General features: G+C 32.6%; 1 protein-coding gene across 1 annotated transcript; it reads left to right on the top strand.

Annotated features, from left to right (window-relative positions):
- Positions 1-9,385: 9,385 nt before the first annotated feature.
- LOC139482608 (uncharacterized) lies at positions 9,386-16,300 on the top strand. Its single transcript, XM_071266521.1, has one exon. It carries the CDS (start codon positions 9,386-9,388, stop codon positions 16,298-16,300), a length of 6,915 nt encoding a protein of 2,304 aa, XP_071122622.1.
- Positions 16,301-16,405: the final 105 nt, after the last annotated feature.

Genomic DNA, 16,405 nt, shown 5'->3' with positions numbered 1-16,405 from the left:
AGGTAAACATTACTTTGTGAATGCATCCTTGAAAAGAATTATGAATGCAAAACACAATCTTTTATAGTTTTAGTCCATTTTATAATTGTTCTACATTAACAGTGTCAGGAGTGCAACAGAAATAGGTGAAATGAAGGTACGTTTCTATAAATATGTATGGATAAAAGCAAATTTAATAGATCATATACCGGTATGTTTGCTTTGAGAATATTAATCATTTGAAATAAAATATATTTTTAAGGATCAGAACCAATTAGTGATCTACTTCAACTACTTTTTGAAAACAAAATTGAAGATAATTTGAGATATTTTGGCAATTTTTTACATTTTTTATTAGAAAAATTACAAAATTGTAGCCAATAAATGAAGAAAAATTTCTTAACTATGATTGTTTTAATGTTAGATTCATTGTTCTTTAGTTGATTGAATGCATTTTTCTTAAACATCAACTTATTCTTCTATATTTCATATATTTTCTTTCAACTGTTGTATTTGGTAAGTGTCAGGAGTGCAACAAAATCTGGAAAACAGAATGTTCATATACCATTTTTATTTTTTTTGGTATTTGAATAAATGTTTTTGGCAGTTTGCCTTCTAAAAGGATTACTCTTACATGGAAAGTAATATATCTTCATTTTTCTTATCATTTGTTCTCAATATAAAAACTTTTTGAACCAGCCTCATAAAAAGTGAGGGGAAAATGAAAAAAAAAATTAATAATAAATAAAAAGAATATAAAACAAACTATTTATGCCTGAACATAATAACTATAGTCCAGTGATTAATTTCACTGTAAAAAACTGTCAATTTCTGTTATGAATTTTTTTCGAAAGATATTATGCAATGTGTTCATGTTATAGTTTTTTAGCTTACCTGGCCCAAAGGGCCAAGTGAGCTTTTCTCATCACTTGGCGTCCGTCGTCGTCGTTAACTTTTACAAAAATATTTTCCTCTGAAACTACTGGGCCAAATTTAACCAAACTTGGCCACAATCATCATTGTGGTATCTAGTTTAAAAAATATGTGGCGTGACCTGGCCAACCAACCAAGATGGCCGCCACGGCTAAAAATAGAACATAGGGGTAAAATGCAGTTTTTGGCTTATAACTCAAAAACCAAAGCATTTAGAGCAAATTTGACAGGGGTAAAATTGTTTATCAGGTCAAGATCTATCTGCCCTGAAATTTTCAGATGAATCGGACAACCCGTTGTTGGGTTGCTGCCCCTAAATTGGTAATTTTAAGGAAATTTCGCTGTTTTTATACGACCGCAAAAATTTTAATTTTTCGTCGTATATTGCTATCACGTTGGCGTCGTCGTCATCCGAATACTTTTAGTTTTCACACTCTAACTTTAGTAAAAGTGAATAGAAATCTATGAAATTTTAACACAAGGTTTATGACCACAAAAGGAAGGTTGGGATTGATTTTGGGAGTTTTGGTCTTAACATTTTAGGAATTAGGGGCCAAAAAGGGCCCAAATAAGCATTTTCTTGGTTTTCGCACTATAACTTTAGTTTGAGTAAATTGAAATCTATGAAATTTTGACACAAGGTTTATGACCACAAAAGGAAGGTTGGGATTGATTTTGGGAGTTTTGTTTTCAACAGTTTAGGAATTAGGGGCCAAAAATGGGCCCAAATAAGCATTATTCTTGGTTTTCGTACAATAACTTTAGTATAAGTAAATAGAAATCAATGAAATTTAAACACAAGGTTTATGAACACAAAAGGAAGGTTGAGATTGATTTTGGGAGTTTTGGTCCCAACAGTTTAGGAATTAGGGGTCAAAAAGGGGCCCAAATAAGCATTATTCATGGTTTTCGCACCATAACTTTAGTATAAGTAAATAGAAATCTATGAAATTTAAACACAAGGTATATGACCATAAAAGGAAGGTTGGGTTTGATTTTGGGAGGTTTGGTCCCAACAGTTTAGGAATAAGGGGCCCAAAGGGTCCAAAATTGAACTTTGTTTGATTTCATCAAAAATTGAATAATTGGGGTTCTTTGATATGCCGAATCTAACTGTGTATGAAGATTCTTAATTTTTGGTCCCGTTTTCAAATTGGTCTACATTAAGGTCCAAAGGGTCCAAAATTAAACTCAGTTTGATTTTAACAAAAATTGAATCCTTGGGGTTCTTTGATATGCTGAATCTAAAAATGTACTTAGATTTTTGATTATTGGCCCAGTTTTCAAGTGGGTCCAAATCGGGGTCCAAAATTAAACTTTGTTTGATTTCATCAAAAAGTGAATAATTGAGGTTCTTTGATATGCCAAATCTAACTGTGTATGTAGATTCTTAATTTTTGGTCCCGTTTTCAAATTGGTCTACATTAAAGTCCAAAGGGTCCAAAATTGAACTAAGTTTGATTTTAACAAAAATTGAATTCTTGGGCTTTTCTGATATGCTGAATCTAAACATATACTTAGATTTTTTATTATGGGCCCAGTTTTTAAGTTGGTTCAAATCAGGATCCAAAATTATTATATTAAGTATTGTGCAATAGCAAGAAATTTTCAATTGCACAGTATTCAGCAATAGCAAGACATCTTCAATTGCACAGTATTGTGCAATAGCAAGCAATTTTCAATTGCACAGTATTGCGCAATAGCAAGAAATCTTCAATTGCACAGTATTGTGCAATAGCAAATATTTTCAATTGCACAGTATTGCGCAATAGCAAGAAATATCTAATTGCACAATATTGTGCAATAGCAAGAAATTTTCAATTGGAGTTATCTTTCTTTGTCCAGAATAGTAGTTGAATCAACTTAAATCATTGTTTTATTCAATATACAATGTATATTCACTTTTACTACCAACTGATAAATTAAAACAATCTTTACCATTCAGTGATAACAAGCACTTTATTTTACATTTTAATATTTTATGATGTATTTAAATGAGTAGTTATTGTTGCAAACTCCATTAGGAATTTGAATTGAGATCAGTTTAGGAAAAAGGGAAAGGGGGATGTTAAAAAAAAATGGGTTGGGGGGTTAATTTTTTTTTATATTTTATGATGTATTTAAATGAGTAGTTATCTGTTGCAAACTCCATAAGAAATTTGAATTGAGATCAGTTTTGGAAAAAGGGAAAGGGGGATGTGAAAAAAAAATGGGAGGGGGGGGGGGTAAATTTTTCTCATTTGAGATTTCATAAATAAAAAGAAAATTTCTTCAAACATTTTTTGAGAGGATTAATTTTCAACAGCATAGTGAATTGCTCAAAGACAAAAAAAATATTTTAAGTTCATTAGACCACATTCATTCTGTGTCGGAAACCTATGCTGTGTCAACTATTTAATCACAATCCAAATTTAGAGCTGAATTCAGCTTGAATGTTGTGTCCATACTTGCCCCAACCGTTCAGGGTTCAACCTCTGCGGTCGTATAAAGCTGCGCCCTGTGGAGCATCTGGTTGGTTATTATTGTCGAGCCTGCGATTTTTGTCGCAGAAAGCTCGACATAGGGATAGTGATCCGGCGGCGGCTACGGCGGCGGCGGTGTTAGCTAACTTCTTAAAAGCTTTATATTTTAGAAGGTGAAAGACCTGGATGCTTCATACTTTGTATATAGATGCCTCATGTTACGAAGTTTCCGTCAGTCACATGTCCAATGTCCTTGACCTCATTTTCATGGTTCAGTGACCACTTGAAAAAAAAGTTCAGAATTTTTGTAATGTTGAATTCTCTCTTATTATAAGTAATAGGATAGCTATATTTGGTATGTGCGTACCTTGCAAGGTCCTCATGCCCGTCAGACAGTTTTCACTTGACCTCGACCTCGTTTCATGGATCAGTGAACAAGGTTAAGTTTTGGTGGTCAAGTCCATATCTTAGATACTATAAGCAATAGGGCTAGTATATTTGGTGTATGGAAGGATTGTAAGTTGTACATGTCCAACTGGCAGGTGTCATCTGACCTTGACCTCATTTTCATGGTTCAGTGGTTATAGTTAAGTTTTTGTGTTTTGGTCTGTTTTTCTCATACTTTATGCAATAGGTCTACTATATTTGTTGTATGGAATGATTGTAAGGTGTACATGTCTAGCGGGCAAGTGTCATCTGACCTTGACCTCATTTTCATGGTTCAGTGGTTATATTTAAGTTTTTGTGTTTTGGTCAGTTTTTCTTATTTTGTATGCAATAGGTCAACTATATTTGGTGTATGGAATGATGGTAAGGTGTACATGTCTAGCTGGCAGGTGTCATCTGACCTTGACCTCATTTTGATGGTTCAGTGGTTATATTTAAGTTTTTGTGTTTTGGTCAGTTTTTCTTATTTTGTATGCAATAGGTCAACTATATTTGGTGTATGGAATGATGGTAAGGTGTACATGTCTAGCTGGCAGGTGTCATCTGACCTTGACATCATTTTGATGGTTCAGTGGTTATATTTAAGTTTTTGTGTTTTGGTCAGTTTTTCTTATTTTGTATGCAATAGGTCAAGTATATTGGTGTATGGAATGATGGTAAGGTGTACATGACTAGCTAGCAGGTGTCATCTGACCTTGACCTCATTTTGATGGTTCAGTGGTTATATTTAAGCTTTTGTGTTTTGGTCTTATTTTCTAATAATATATGCAATAGGTCAACTATATTTGGTGTATGGAAATATTTTATGATCTATATGTCAGTTGCTCAGGTTTTATTTGACTGTGACCTCATTTTCATGGTGTCATCTAACTTTGACCTTATTTTTATAGTTCATTGGTCAATGTTAATAATTTAAAGTTGATCCAGTGTATCAGTTACAAGAAGGGACTAGTCAATTATATCATGTATTGAATAATTATAAGGTGTAATTCATTTTTATATTCATTTATTTATTTTTAATCAGAAATGAATTTGAATATTGAATACAAGAATCTTTTTAATGGAAATATGATTAAATCATACATTTGTGTCATAAGTGATAATTACTGAACACTAATTAAATGAAACATTGGAAGGTGTGGGAATGTCAAAGCATTAGCTCACTCATGCATGAACATTTGTCCTGTACTACAGTTCACCACAACCACTTTAATTTATTGTTTGAATGTGTACAGATTGAACAATATTTTCTTTCCACAAAGTTAAAGAATAACATTTACAGAATTGTTTTATACATATGATCTAAGATAAGTATACTTTGGTTTTAAATATAATCTTGATTTGATGGTAGTAAATATGAATTAAATGACGTAAGTTAACATATTGTTAAAATCATTTTTGCAGAAACATCAATTATAAATTTTTAATGTATTCTTATTGATTAAATTAGTTATTTTTTTTTTTATTAAAGGCATAAAATAATAATATTACTATTAAAGTATATAGAATAATAGATGTGGGAAATATCAATAAATAATATATTTAGGCTTAATTATATTATGTAACAATGTCCTTTTACAATAAACAATTATACCCCACTTTAAAAAAAGTGCAGGTATACTGTTTTATCTCTGTCTGTTCATTGGTCAGTCCATCCACCCATCTATTACTCTGTCCATCAATTCATTTGTCCTGCAGTCTGTTTGTCCGTCACATGAATATTTTCATCACATCTTTATGAGGTACTACATTACAAGGATTTCTGAAATTTGGTTTCAGGGTTTATATAAGTTAGCTATACCTTGTGATGCGTTTTCAGATTCATCAATCAACAACTTCCTGTTTACCTTATACTTGTATTATTTTACACATATAAGCCCAGTTGAAAAGTTTCGTCAGATTTTTCTCAGGAACTGCAATACAAGGATTTCTGAAATTTGAGTTTACCATGTGATGTGTTTTTAGATTCACCACTCAAGATTTTCCTGTTTAAGAAAATATTTTAAAGGGTGTATCATAAAGTAAGCAGTTTCTCACAGTTTCACTTGTTTGCTTAGGGCTCAGCAAAACAAAAGAATGTTAATTATCCAATAACTTCTTCAAATATTTATTGCCCTATATGGCTAGACAGTTACTTTCTATTTGGTGATAATAAATATTCATATTAAAGGGGCACTAGCTATGAGATATATGAAAAATCTAATATATTATTTTTTTTATCAATCAATAATGAAATGCAAAAAGTGAAATAATAATTCACTTTTAGCAGCCAGTATGGTTCAATTTTGTCAAAATAAGCTAAAAAAAAAATGATTATGAATTATTTACTTGCAAGTGAATAATTCAATTTCATTGAATTTGTATTCAAGTGACCTTCAATTTAACCCCTTAGCTTGAGATAGATAACACATGAAATGTATGTGTAAAGTTATTTAAAGGAAAAGAACTTTTTAATAGTTTAGATAAATATTTTACTTTGTTTTAAATCAGATATGAGAATTTGATTAAAATTGGTGAACATGAATTTGACAGCTAGTTCACCTTTAAATACACATGGCCATTAACTACATCTTACCTTTTTAACTCACCTGGCCTAAAAGGCCAAGTGAGCTTTTCTCATCACTTGGTGTTCGTCGTCGTCCGTTGTCCATCGTCGTCGTTAACTTTTACAAAAATCTTCTCCTCTGAAACTACTGGGCCAAATTAAACCAAACTTGGCCACAATCATCATTGGGGTATCTAGTTTAAAAAATGTGTCCAGTGACCTGGCCAACCATCCTAGATGGCCGCCATGGCTACAAATAGAACATAGGGGTAAAATGCAGTTTTTGGCTTATAACTCAAAAACCAAAGCATTTAGAGCAAATCTGACATGGGGTAGAATTGTTAAACAGGTGAAGATCTATCTGCCCTGAAATTTTCAGATGAATCAGATAACCCATTATTGGGTTGCTGCCCCTGAATTAGTAATTTTAAGGAAATTTTGCTGTTTTTGGTTATTATCTTGAATATTATTATAGATAGAGATAAACAGTAAACAGCAATAATGTTCAGCAAAGTAAGATTTACAGATAAGTCAACTAGACTGAAATGGTCAGTTGACCCCTTTAGGAGTTATTGCCCTTTATAGTCAATTTTTAACCATTTTCGTAAATCTTAGTAATATTTTACAAAAATCTTTTCCTCTGAAACTACTGGGCCAAATTAATCCAAACTTGGCCACAATCATCTTTTGGGTTAGTAGTTTGAAAAATGTGTCCGGTGACCCGGCCATCAAACCAAGATGGCTGCCATGGCTAAAAATAGAACATGGGGTAAAATGCAGTTTTTGGCTTATAACTCAAAACCCAAAGCATTTAGAGCAAATTTGACAGGGGTAAAATTGTTTATTAGTTCAAGTTCTATCTGCCCTGAAATTTTCATATGAATCAGACAACCCGTTGTTGGGTTGCTGGCCCTGAATTAGTAATTTTAAGGAAATCTTGCTCTTTTTGGTTATTATCTTGAATATTATTATAGATAGAGATAAACTATAAACAGCAATAATGTTCACCAAAGTAAGATTTACAAATAAGTCAACATGACTGAAATGGTCAATTGACCCCTTTAGGAGTTATTGCCCTTTATAGTCAATTTTTAACCATTTTTCGTAAATCTTAGTAATCTTTTACAAAAATCTTCTCCTCTGAAACTACTTGGCCAAATTAATCCAAACTTGGCCACAATCATCTTTTGGGTTAGTAGTTTGAAAAATGTGTCCGTTGACCCGGCCATCCAACCAAGATGGCCACCATGGCTAAAAATAGAACATGGGGTAAAATGCATTTTTTGGCTTATAACTCAAAACCCAATGCATTTAGAGCAAATCTGACATGGGGTAAAATTGTTTATCAGGTCAACATTTATCTGCTCTAAAAATTTTAGATGAATCGGACAACCCGTTGTCGGGTTGCTGGCCCTGAATTAGTAATTTTAAGGAAATGTTGCTCTTTTTGGTTATTATCTTGAATATTATTATAGATAGAGATAAACTATAATAAGCAATAATGTTCACCAAAGTAAGATTTACAAATAAGTCAACATGACTGAAATGGTCAATTGACCCCTTTAGGAGTTATTGCCCTTTATAGTCAATTTTTAACCATTTTTCGTAAATCTTAGTAATATTTTACAAAAATCTTCTCCTCTGAAACTACTTGGCCAAATTAATCCAAACTTGGCCACAATCATCTTTTGGGTTAATAGTTTGAAAAATGTGTCCGTTGACCCGGCCATCCAACCAAGATGGCCACCATGGCTAAAAATAGAATATGGGGTAAAATGCAGTTTTTGGCTTATAACTCAAAACCCAAAGCATTTAGAGCAAATCTGACATGGGATAAAATTGTTTATCAGGTCAACATTTATCTGCTCTAAAATTTTTAGATGAATCGGACAACCCGTTGTTGGGTTGCTGACCCTGAATTGTTAGTTTTAAGGAAATTTTGCTGTTTTTGGTCATTATCTTGAATATTATTATTGATAGAGATAAACTGTAAACAACAATAATGTTCAGCAAAGTAAGATTTACAAATAAGTCAACATGAACGAAATGGTCAATTGACCCCCTTAGGAGTTATTGTTCTTTATAGTCAATTTTTAACAATTTTCATAAAATTTGTAAATTTTTACTAATATTTTCCACTGAAACTAATGGGCCAAGTTCATTATAGATAGAGATAATTTTAAGCAGCAAGAATGTTCAGTAAAGTAAGATGTACAAACACATCACCATCACCAAAACACAATTTTGTCATGAATCCATCTGCTTCCTTTAATATTCACATAGACCAAGGTGAGCGACACAGGCTCTTTAGAGCCTCTAGTTATATCAAATGTCTGATACACAAAGGTAAGTATCATGAGGGTAGTAGTGCCCTTTACCGTCAGGCATCAAACGGCAATTTCAACTACCGTTAGCATCAAATTGATTAAAACTTTACCGTGATTGGTAAAAATATCATCATGAATCGTCACAGGTCTCAAATAGTTATCGTTACCGTTATTTTTGAAAAAAATTAACGTGATACGTCAAAAACATTTGATTTTTGTATTGTCTAAAAGAAAGTGCATATTTTATCATCATGCACCAAAAACTACTGTTCATGGTTTTTGGCAAGAATTTTTACTGTTATTCGTCACAAAGGTACACCCATTACCACCCTCTATCATATGCATGACATAGTGAGCAACTCTATGTTGCGATTTGCACATGTGTCATTTAGTGACGACATCAAGTGGTCAATGAAGGATAAAAAAATTAATTCATATTTTTTTTTTTCACTGACACCCTTACCCCTCTAAACTTAATTTTGGAACAATTGATTGACCAATATGGATATATATATAAAATTGATGGCAATTAAACAAAACTTGCTGCAATTCCCTTCCCATCAGCACAAAAATTGAAAAGACATAATTGCAAACAACAGATATTAAACAAGGAGATACTGAAATGCCAACTTTGTAAAAAGGAATATTCTACAGAGAATAGACTAAGATCTCATAAATGCTCATATTGCCAGATGTGTTCAATTCTTTTCTCAACATACCAAAAATTTTCCAATCATATCTGTCAACATGCAGGAAAAACCTTGAATACAGAAAATAAAACAGAAGATGAAGTAAAGAATAACACTCAGAAGACAGATGAAGTCAAGAATAACACTCAGAAGACAGATGAAGTCAAGAATAACACTCAGAAGACAGATGAAGTCAAGAATAACACTCAGAAGACAGATAAAGTCAAGAATAACACTCAGAAGACAGATGAAGTCAAGAATAACACTCAGAAGACAGATAAAGTCAAGAATAACACTCAGAAGACAGATAAAGTCAAGAATAACACTCAGAAGACAGATGAAGTCAAGAATATCACTCAGAAGACAGATAAAGTAACATTAGAAAAAAAGATAACAGAGAATGCTACAACTGCATCAAACAGCATACAAACAAATAAAAAAAAGTGTGTTTCTCAAATTATAAACAACACCAAGCAGTTAGAATCAAAACCTTTTCACAGGAAAAACACACATGATAATTTGGAAACAAACCATTATGAAATAGAAAAGAAAACCAAACATGTATATCATAATTCAGCTTTAACACACACAGATAACGTAAGTAGCATGGGTTCAAATCAAGATCTTGTTGCAGTTGATGTTATTCATGAAATCTTCCAATTTAAACCGATAAACTTGACATGGCAAATGAAACAATGCACAAATTTAGGGTTAAGGTTTGAGAAATCATCATATCCATTGTATGATTTAACTGCGCCAAACATAATTGGAAATCCTAAAGACTTACAGAAAATTATAGGTGATGGAAACTGCTTTTACAGAGCCATTTCTTATGCTATTACAGGAACTGAGACAAATCATATTAAAATAAGATCTGCAATAGTTAATCGTATCCATCAGTTAGGGACAAATCTTCATTCCCTTCTACAACATGGCCAAACATGTTTTTCTTATGTACTGCAAAATCAAATAAATATTCCAGGAAGTTGGGCAACAGAAGTTGAGATTTTTGTAGCATCTAATTTATTAAGAACTGATATTTTCACCTATGTCAACACTGGCAATAACTCATATAAGTGGACCAAATTTGATGCAAACTACCTAAATCCAAATATTATAACACATGAAACTGGTATTTATCTAAACCATACAAATGGTAATCATTATGATATTGTTTTGTCAACTTCAACAGTACATAAAACATTACCCTGTGGACATTTTGATGAAAAAAGGGAACAAAGACAACCAAAAAAACAAGAATCTGAAACATTTGGAGAAAAGAAAATAAGGAAAAAGGAGTATATGAGAAAATTCATGCAAATGAGACGATCCAATACAGATTATGCAGAAAAAGAAAGAATAAGTCATCAAAATCGAAGATTAGAAAGTAAATTTAAACATTTTGAAGTAGACTACAACAAAAAGAGAAGGACAGATCCAGAGTTTGTTGCATTTGAGAAGGAACACAATAAAAAGCGAAGGACTGATCCACAGTTTGTTGCATTTGAGAAGGAGCACAATAAAAAGAGAAGGACTGATCCAGAGTTTATTACATTTGAGAAGGAGCACAACAAAAAGAGATGGACAAATCCAGAATTTGTTGCAAATCAGACAGAGCACAACAAGAAGAGAAGGTCAAATCCAGAGTTTGTTGCATTTGAGAAGGAGCACAATAAAAAGAGAAGGACTGATCCAGAGTTTGTTACATTTGAGAAGGAGCACAACAAGAAGAGAAGGTCAAATCCACAGTTTGTTGCATTTGAGAAGGAGCACAATAAAAAGAGAAGGTCAGATCCACAGTTTGTTGCATTTGAGAAGGAGCACAACAAAAAGAGATGGACAAATCCAGAATTTGTTGCAAATCAGAAGGAGCACAACAAGACGAGAAGGTCAAATCCACAGTTTGTTGCATTTGAGAAAAACCATAATAAAAGTAGAAGAACTGATCCAATTTTTGTGAAATTTGAAAAAGATTACAATAATAAAAGAAGAAGTGACCCAACCTTTAAAGCCTTTGAGCATGACATTGACAGGAAACGCAATAGTAGTATTAACAAAGCTTTAGATTCACATCAATTAATTGATGCATTTCAAAATGAGGTTTCAACAGCTTGCATTTACAGATGTACATCTTGCGACCAGCTGTGGTTTAAGGAATCTGTTGAACCAGTTGGAAAACTACAAAATTTGAAAGAACCCTTATTTTCACAGTGTGTTCGAAAGAAAAATAGTATTGATGGATTTGAGTATGTCTGTCGCACATGTTTAAAATCTTTGAAGAAGGGTAAACTGCCAAATTTAGCAATTTATAATAAACTAAATTTCCCATTAAAACCACAAGTTTTGATGCTAAATTCTCTGGAAGAAAAGCTTGTGGCACCAGTATCAACATTTTTTCAAATGCGTGAACTTCCAAGTGGAGGTCAGTTTGGTATTCAAGGAAATGTAGTCAATGTTCCAGCTGATAATATGTCAACTGTTAAAATGCTTCCAAGAAGACTGCCAGAGTCACAGACAATACCAGTAAAATTGAAAAGAAGATTAAGATACAAATCGCATGTAATGTTTCAGAATATAAGACCACAAAAATGTATAGATGCAACAAAATATCTTCTAACTAAGCCTTTGTTTAAACAGTATGTCACAGATGGACTTGATGAGAAATGGCTTACTGAACATATGAAAAGTTTAGAAAACACAGATTGGGATACATTTATTGAAAAAAATCCAGAAACAAATCATCCTCATCTCGTTAAATCACCTGAAATAAAAAACAAACAGAATAAAGAAAAAACTGAAATGAAACAAGAGACAGACATGACAGAAGAAGATGACCTATGGAGTGAATATGATGATGATTTTGTTAATAAAGATGATATGGAAAAACAGCAGGAATGTGATGGGGTCTATGACACAATGTTATACCCAGAAAACTTAGATAGTCAGAGAAATATACTGTCATTTGCACCAAGTGAAGGTAACTTACCAGTTAGCCCTTTTGGAGATGCTATTGAAGAATTGTCATTTCCCGGTTTATTTTGTGGTGAAAAACGTCCATCAAACAAAGAACGTTCAGTGTCGGTGAAATATAGCGAAATATGCAAGTCTGAACTACGCCAAAATGATCGAAGAGCAGCACAAAATATTACTAATATCTTTTTCAAAGCCAAAAAAATTCAAATGAAACAAATTCAAGATAAGGTTTGGTTGTCACTACGACGAGTAAAAACCAAAGGAAAGAAAATTACAGCAAAAGATTTAAAAGACGAAAGCAATGTTGATACTTTGGTAAAGTTAGATGATGGTTACAGAATATTTAGAACACTACGAGGATCACCACCATACTGGGAATCTGCCAAAAAAGATTTATTTGCAATGGTTAGGCAATTAGGTTTACCAACTTGGTTTATTTCCCTGTCATCAGCAGAAACAAGATGGAAACCACTATTAAGGTCACTTGGAAAAATAATTGATGGAGTGCAGTATTCAGATGAAGATATAAATACCATGACCTGGCAAACTAAATGCAGATTGGTGCGATCTGATCCAGTCACCACTGCTCGCTACTTTGATTATAAAGTACAAACATTTTTCCATTCTTTTTTGAACTCATCTGTAATGCCTCTTGGGAAAGTTAAAGATTTTTTTTATCGAATAGAATTCCAACAAAGAGGTTCACCACATGTTCATTCAGTTTTATGGATTGAGAATGCACCCTTCTTAGAAATAAACGAAAACAAAGATATTGAAGACTTTATATCTAAATATATCACCACAAATAGAAATTTGCCTGTTCAGGATGGACAACTAGACTTAGTAAAATTGCAAATGCATAGGCATACACATACATGTAGAAAGCAAAAGAAAAAAACCTGCCGTTTCAATTTTCCACTACCACCTATGAAAAAGACTATCATTCTAGATAAACTGCCATCAAATATGACTCCTAAGGAAGTGAAGAGACACGCAAAGGGCTATGAACTTATTCAGAAACGTTTAGCACAACAAATGTCCTTAGATTGTACTTTTGAAGAATTTTTGCAAGACATCAAAATGACCGAAGATGACTATATTCTTGCCATTAGATCATCTTTAAAAGAAGCAAAGGTTTATTTAAAGAGAGATCCAGAATGCATTCGCATCAATGGGTACAATGATACCGTATTGCAAGCATGGATGGCTAACATGGACATACAATTTGTTACCAATGCATTTGCATGCTTAATGTATATTGTAAACTATGTTAGTAAAGGACAGAGAGGGATGAGTAACCTTTTAAGAAGAGCATGCGAGGAAGCTCACAAGCAAAATAGCTCTATGAACAATCAAGTAAAAACTATGGGTAACAAATTTTTAAAACATGTCGAAATATCTGCACAGGAGGCTGTTTACATAGTTTTACAAATGAAGCTGAAAAATTCAAGCTGTGGACATATTTTCATAAATACATCTCCCCCAGAAGAACGTCCATTTATTATAAAACCAAATGAGGAGTTACAGAAATTGCCAGATAACAGCACGAACGTTCAATGTGACAACATTATAAAACGATATTCTCAAAGACCCAAGAAGGTAGAAACTATATGTTTGGCAGATTTTGCAGCATGGTATGACCTTAGATCAGAAAAGAAAGCAAAATCAGATAAATTGAAAAATGAAGAAGAAATTGAGGAAACTGACATTGAAGATAATTTGGAAGATGAAACCTTAAGTCAAGATGAATATGACCCTGAAAATGATCCTAAAACTTTGAAATATAGGAATGGAGTAATTTTAAAACACAGAAAGAAGAAAAAAGTCATCAGATATGTAAGATATTCAAAGACAAAAGACCCTGAAAATTTCCATCGAGAAAAACTTCTTCTTTTTCAACCTTGGAGAAAAGAAGAAAGGATTATATATCCCTTTGACACATATGAAGATAAATACAATAGTGTAAAAGAAGGTACTGACTGCAATGCAACTCAATATGAACATCATGCTGAAGAAATTGAAGAAGCTGAACATCTTATTGAAAATGAGTTAGAAGAAGAAGCATTTGACGAAGTTGCCCCTGTAACACAGCATATAGAACTGAAGGATGAAGATGAAAAAGAATCTGAAGACCTTCATCAGATGGGTGAAGACATCTTCACACAATATGATATTGCCAATGATTTACAGTGTACAGGAACAGATATAGAAGAAGAAAAATTAAGAAACAGATTAACTGATACAGAATTTAGAAATATGTGTAGGTCATTAAACCGGAAACAAATGGAGTTTTTTTTTCATGTGCTTAATATATCAAAATCTGATAACAAACAATTTATGCTTTTTTTAAGTGGTGGAGCAGGAGTAGGAAAAACAAGACTTACAAAATGCATATACCAAGCACTAATAAAATATTACAATACAACACAGGGAGAAAATCCAAATCAGAAGTCCATTATTCTGGCTGCACCAACAGGTAAAGCAGCGTATTTGATAGGAGGTGTTACATTGCATGCAGCATTTGGAGTTCCAGCAAACCAGGGATTTCAGTATCGTCCATTAAAACATGAACTTTTAAATACATTTAGACATCAACTTGAACATCTTCAACTTATTATCATAGATGAAATTTCAATGTGTGGATCAAAATTATTTTGTTTCATCAATCAGAGAATGCAAGAAATTATGGGTGTATCAAAACCATTTGGAGGGATTAATATCATCACTATTGGAGATCTTTTCCAACTTAGGCCAGTAATGGATTCCTGGATTTTTAAACAACCTTCTGGCAATTCTACTGAAATTTTATCACAAAATGTGTGGAAAGAAAAATTCATGTTTTATGAACTGACAGATATAATGAGACAGAAAAATGATAAAACATTTGCAGAGATACTTAACAGAATAAGAGAAGGAAACCAAACTGTTGAAGATGTGAATTTTTTAAAGACAAGAGTAATACAATCTGATATTCCAGAGTATCCTACATTTGCCACTCATCTGCTTTACCACAACAAAAGTGTAGATATGTATAATAACAAACTGCACAATGAGTGCAAAAACCATAAAGTGATAGTGAAATGCAAAGACATAGTAATAGGAGATATATCTGCAGAGACAAAAGAAGAAATTAAAGGAAAAGCAAAGGATTTTGAAATGGGACTGTCCAAAACATGTGGTATAGCTGTTGGAATGCGTACAGAGTTAACAGTTAACATTGATCTGTTTGATGGATTAGTTAATGGAGCTGCTGGAGTTATCAAAGATATTGAATGTGTGTGTTCCCAACCAGATGTTATATGGGTAATATTTGATAAGGATGAAATTGGAAAAAATTTGAGAAAAGATTTCATGAAAAAAAAGAAAAATTGGACTCCTATCAGAAAAATATCCAGAGAATTTCCTGTAGGAAAGTACAAAAGTATCAAAATTTCCAGAAAACAGTTTCCATTGAGATTAGCAGCTGCAAAAACTTTACATAGATCTCAAGGTGACACTCTGACTGAAGTTGTAATACAGTTGCCAACACGAAAAGAATGTCATATGCATTATGTTGCATTTAGTCGTGCTGAAAAGGCTGAAAACATGTTTATACTGGAAAATGTATATCAAAACAACATTACAGTATCTCAAGAGGTAAAAGAAGAAATGGAAAGACTCAGAACAGAAAGAAATATGTTGCTTTCCTTTACTCCCTTGTATTGTTTAGATAAATCAAAATTTGTCATATGCTTTCATAACAGCCAATCACTACACCTACATATAGAGGATGTTAGAGCTGATTTTAACTTTAGAGAAACTGATGTAAATATGTTTGTAGAATCTAGATTGTGTTCAGAAGATAGTGACATTGACTATAATCTACCAGGATTTAAATTGTATCGCAATGACTTTTCTAAAAGAGAACAAGTTATGGCACTGTTGCATATCTCAAAGAATCATTAAAAGCAGACATAGTCAAAATGAACATTAAAAGTATTGAGATTATGAAAATTATCAATCCATTTCTTCAAATTGTTTGTATATATTCCCGTCCTAAAGAATCAGTTG

This window comes from Mytilus edulis, chromosome 7 (assembly GCF_963676685.1).
Source record: "Mytilus edulis chromosome 7, xbMytEdul2.2, whole genome shotgun sequence".
Classification (NCBI taxonomy): domain Eukaryota; kingdom Metazoa; phylum Mollusca; class Bivalvia; order Mytilida; family Mytilidae; genus Mytilus; species Mytilus edulis.
Note: the sequence above shows the minus strand (reverse complement) of the source record. Positions and strands in the feature narration are given on the sequence as shown.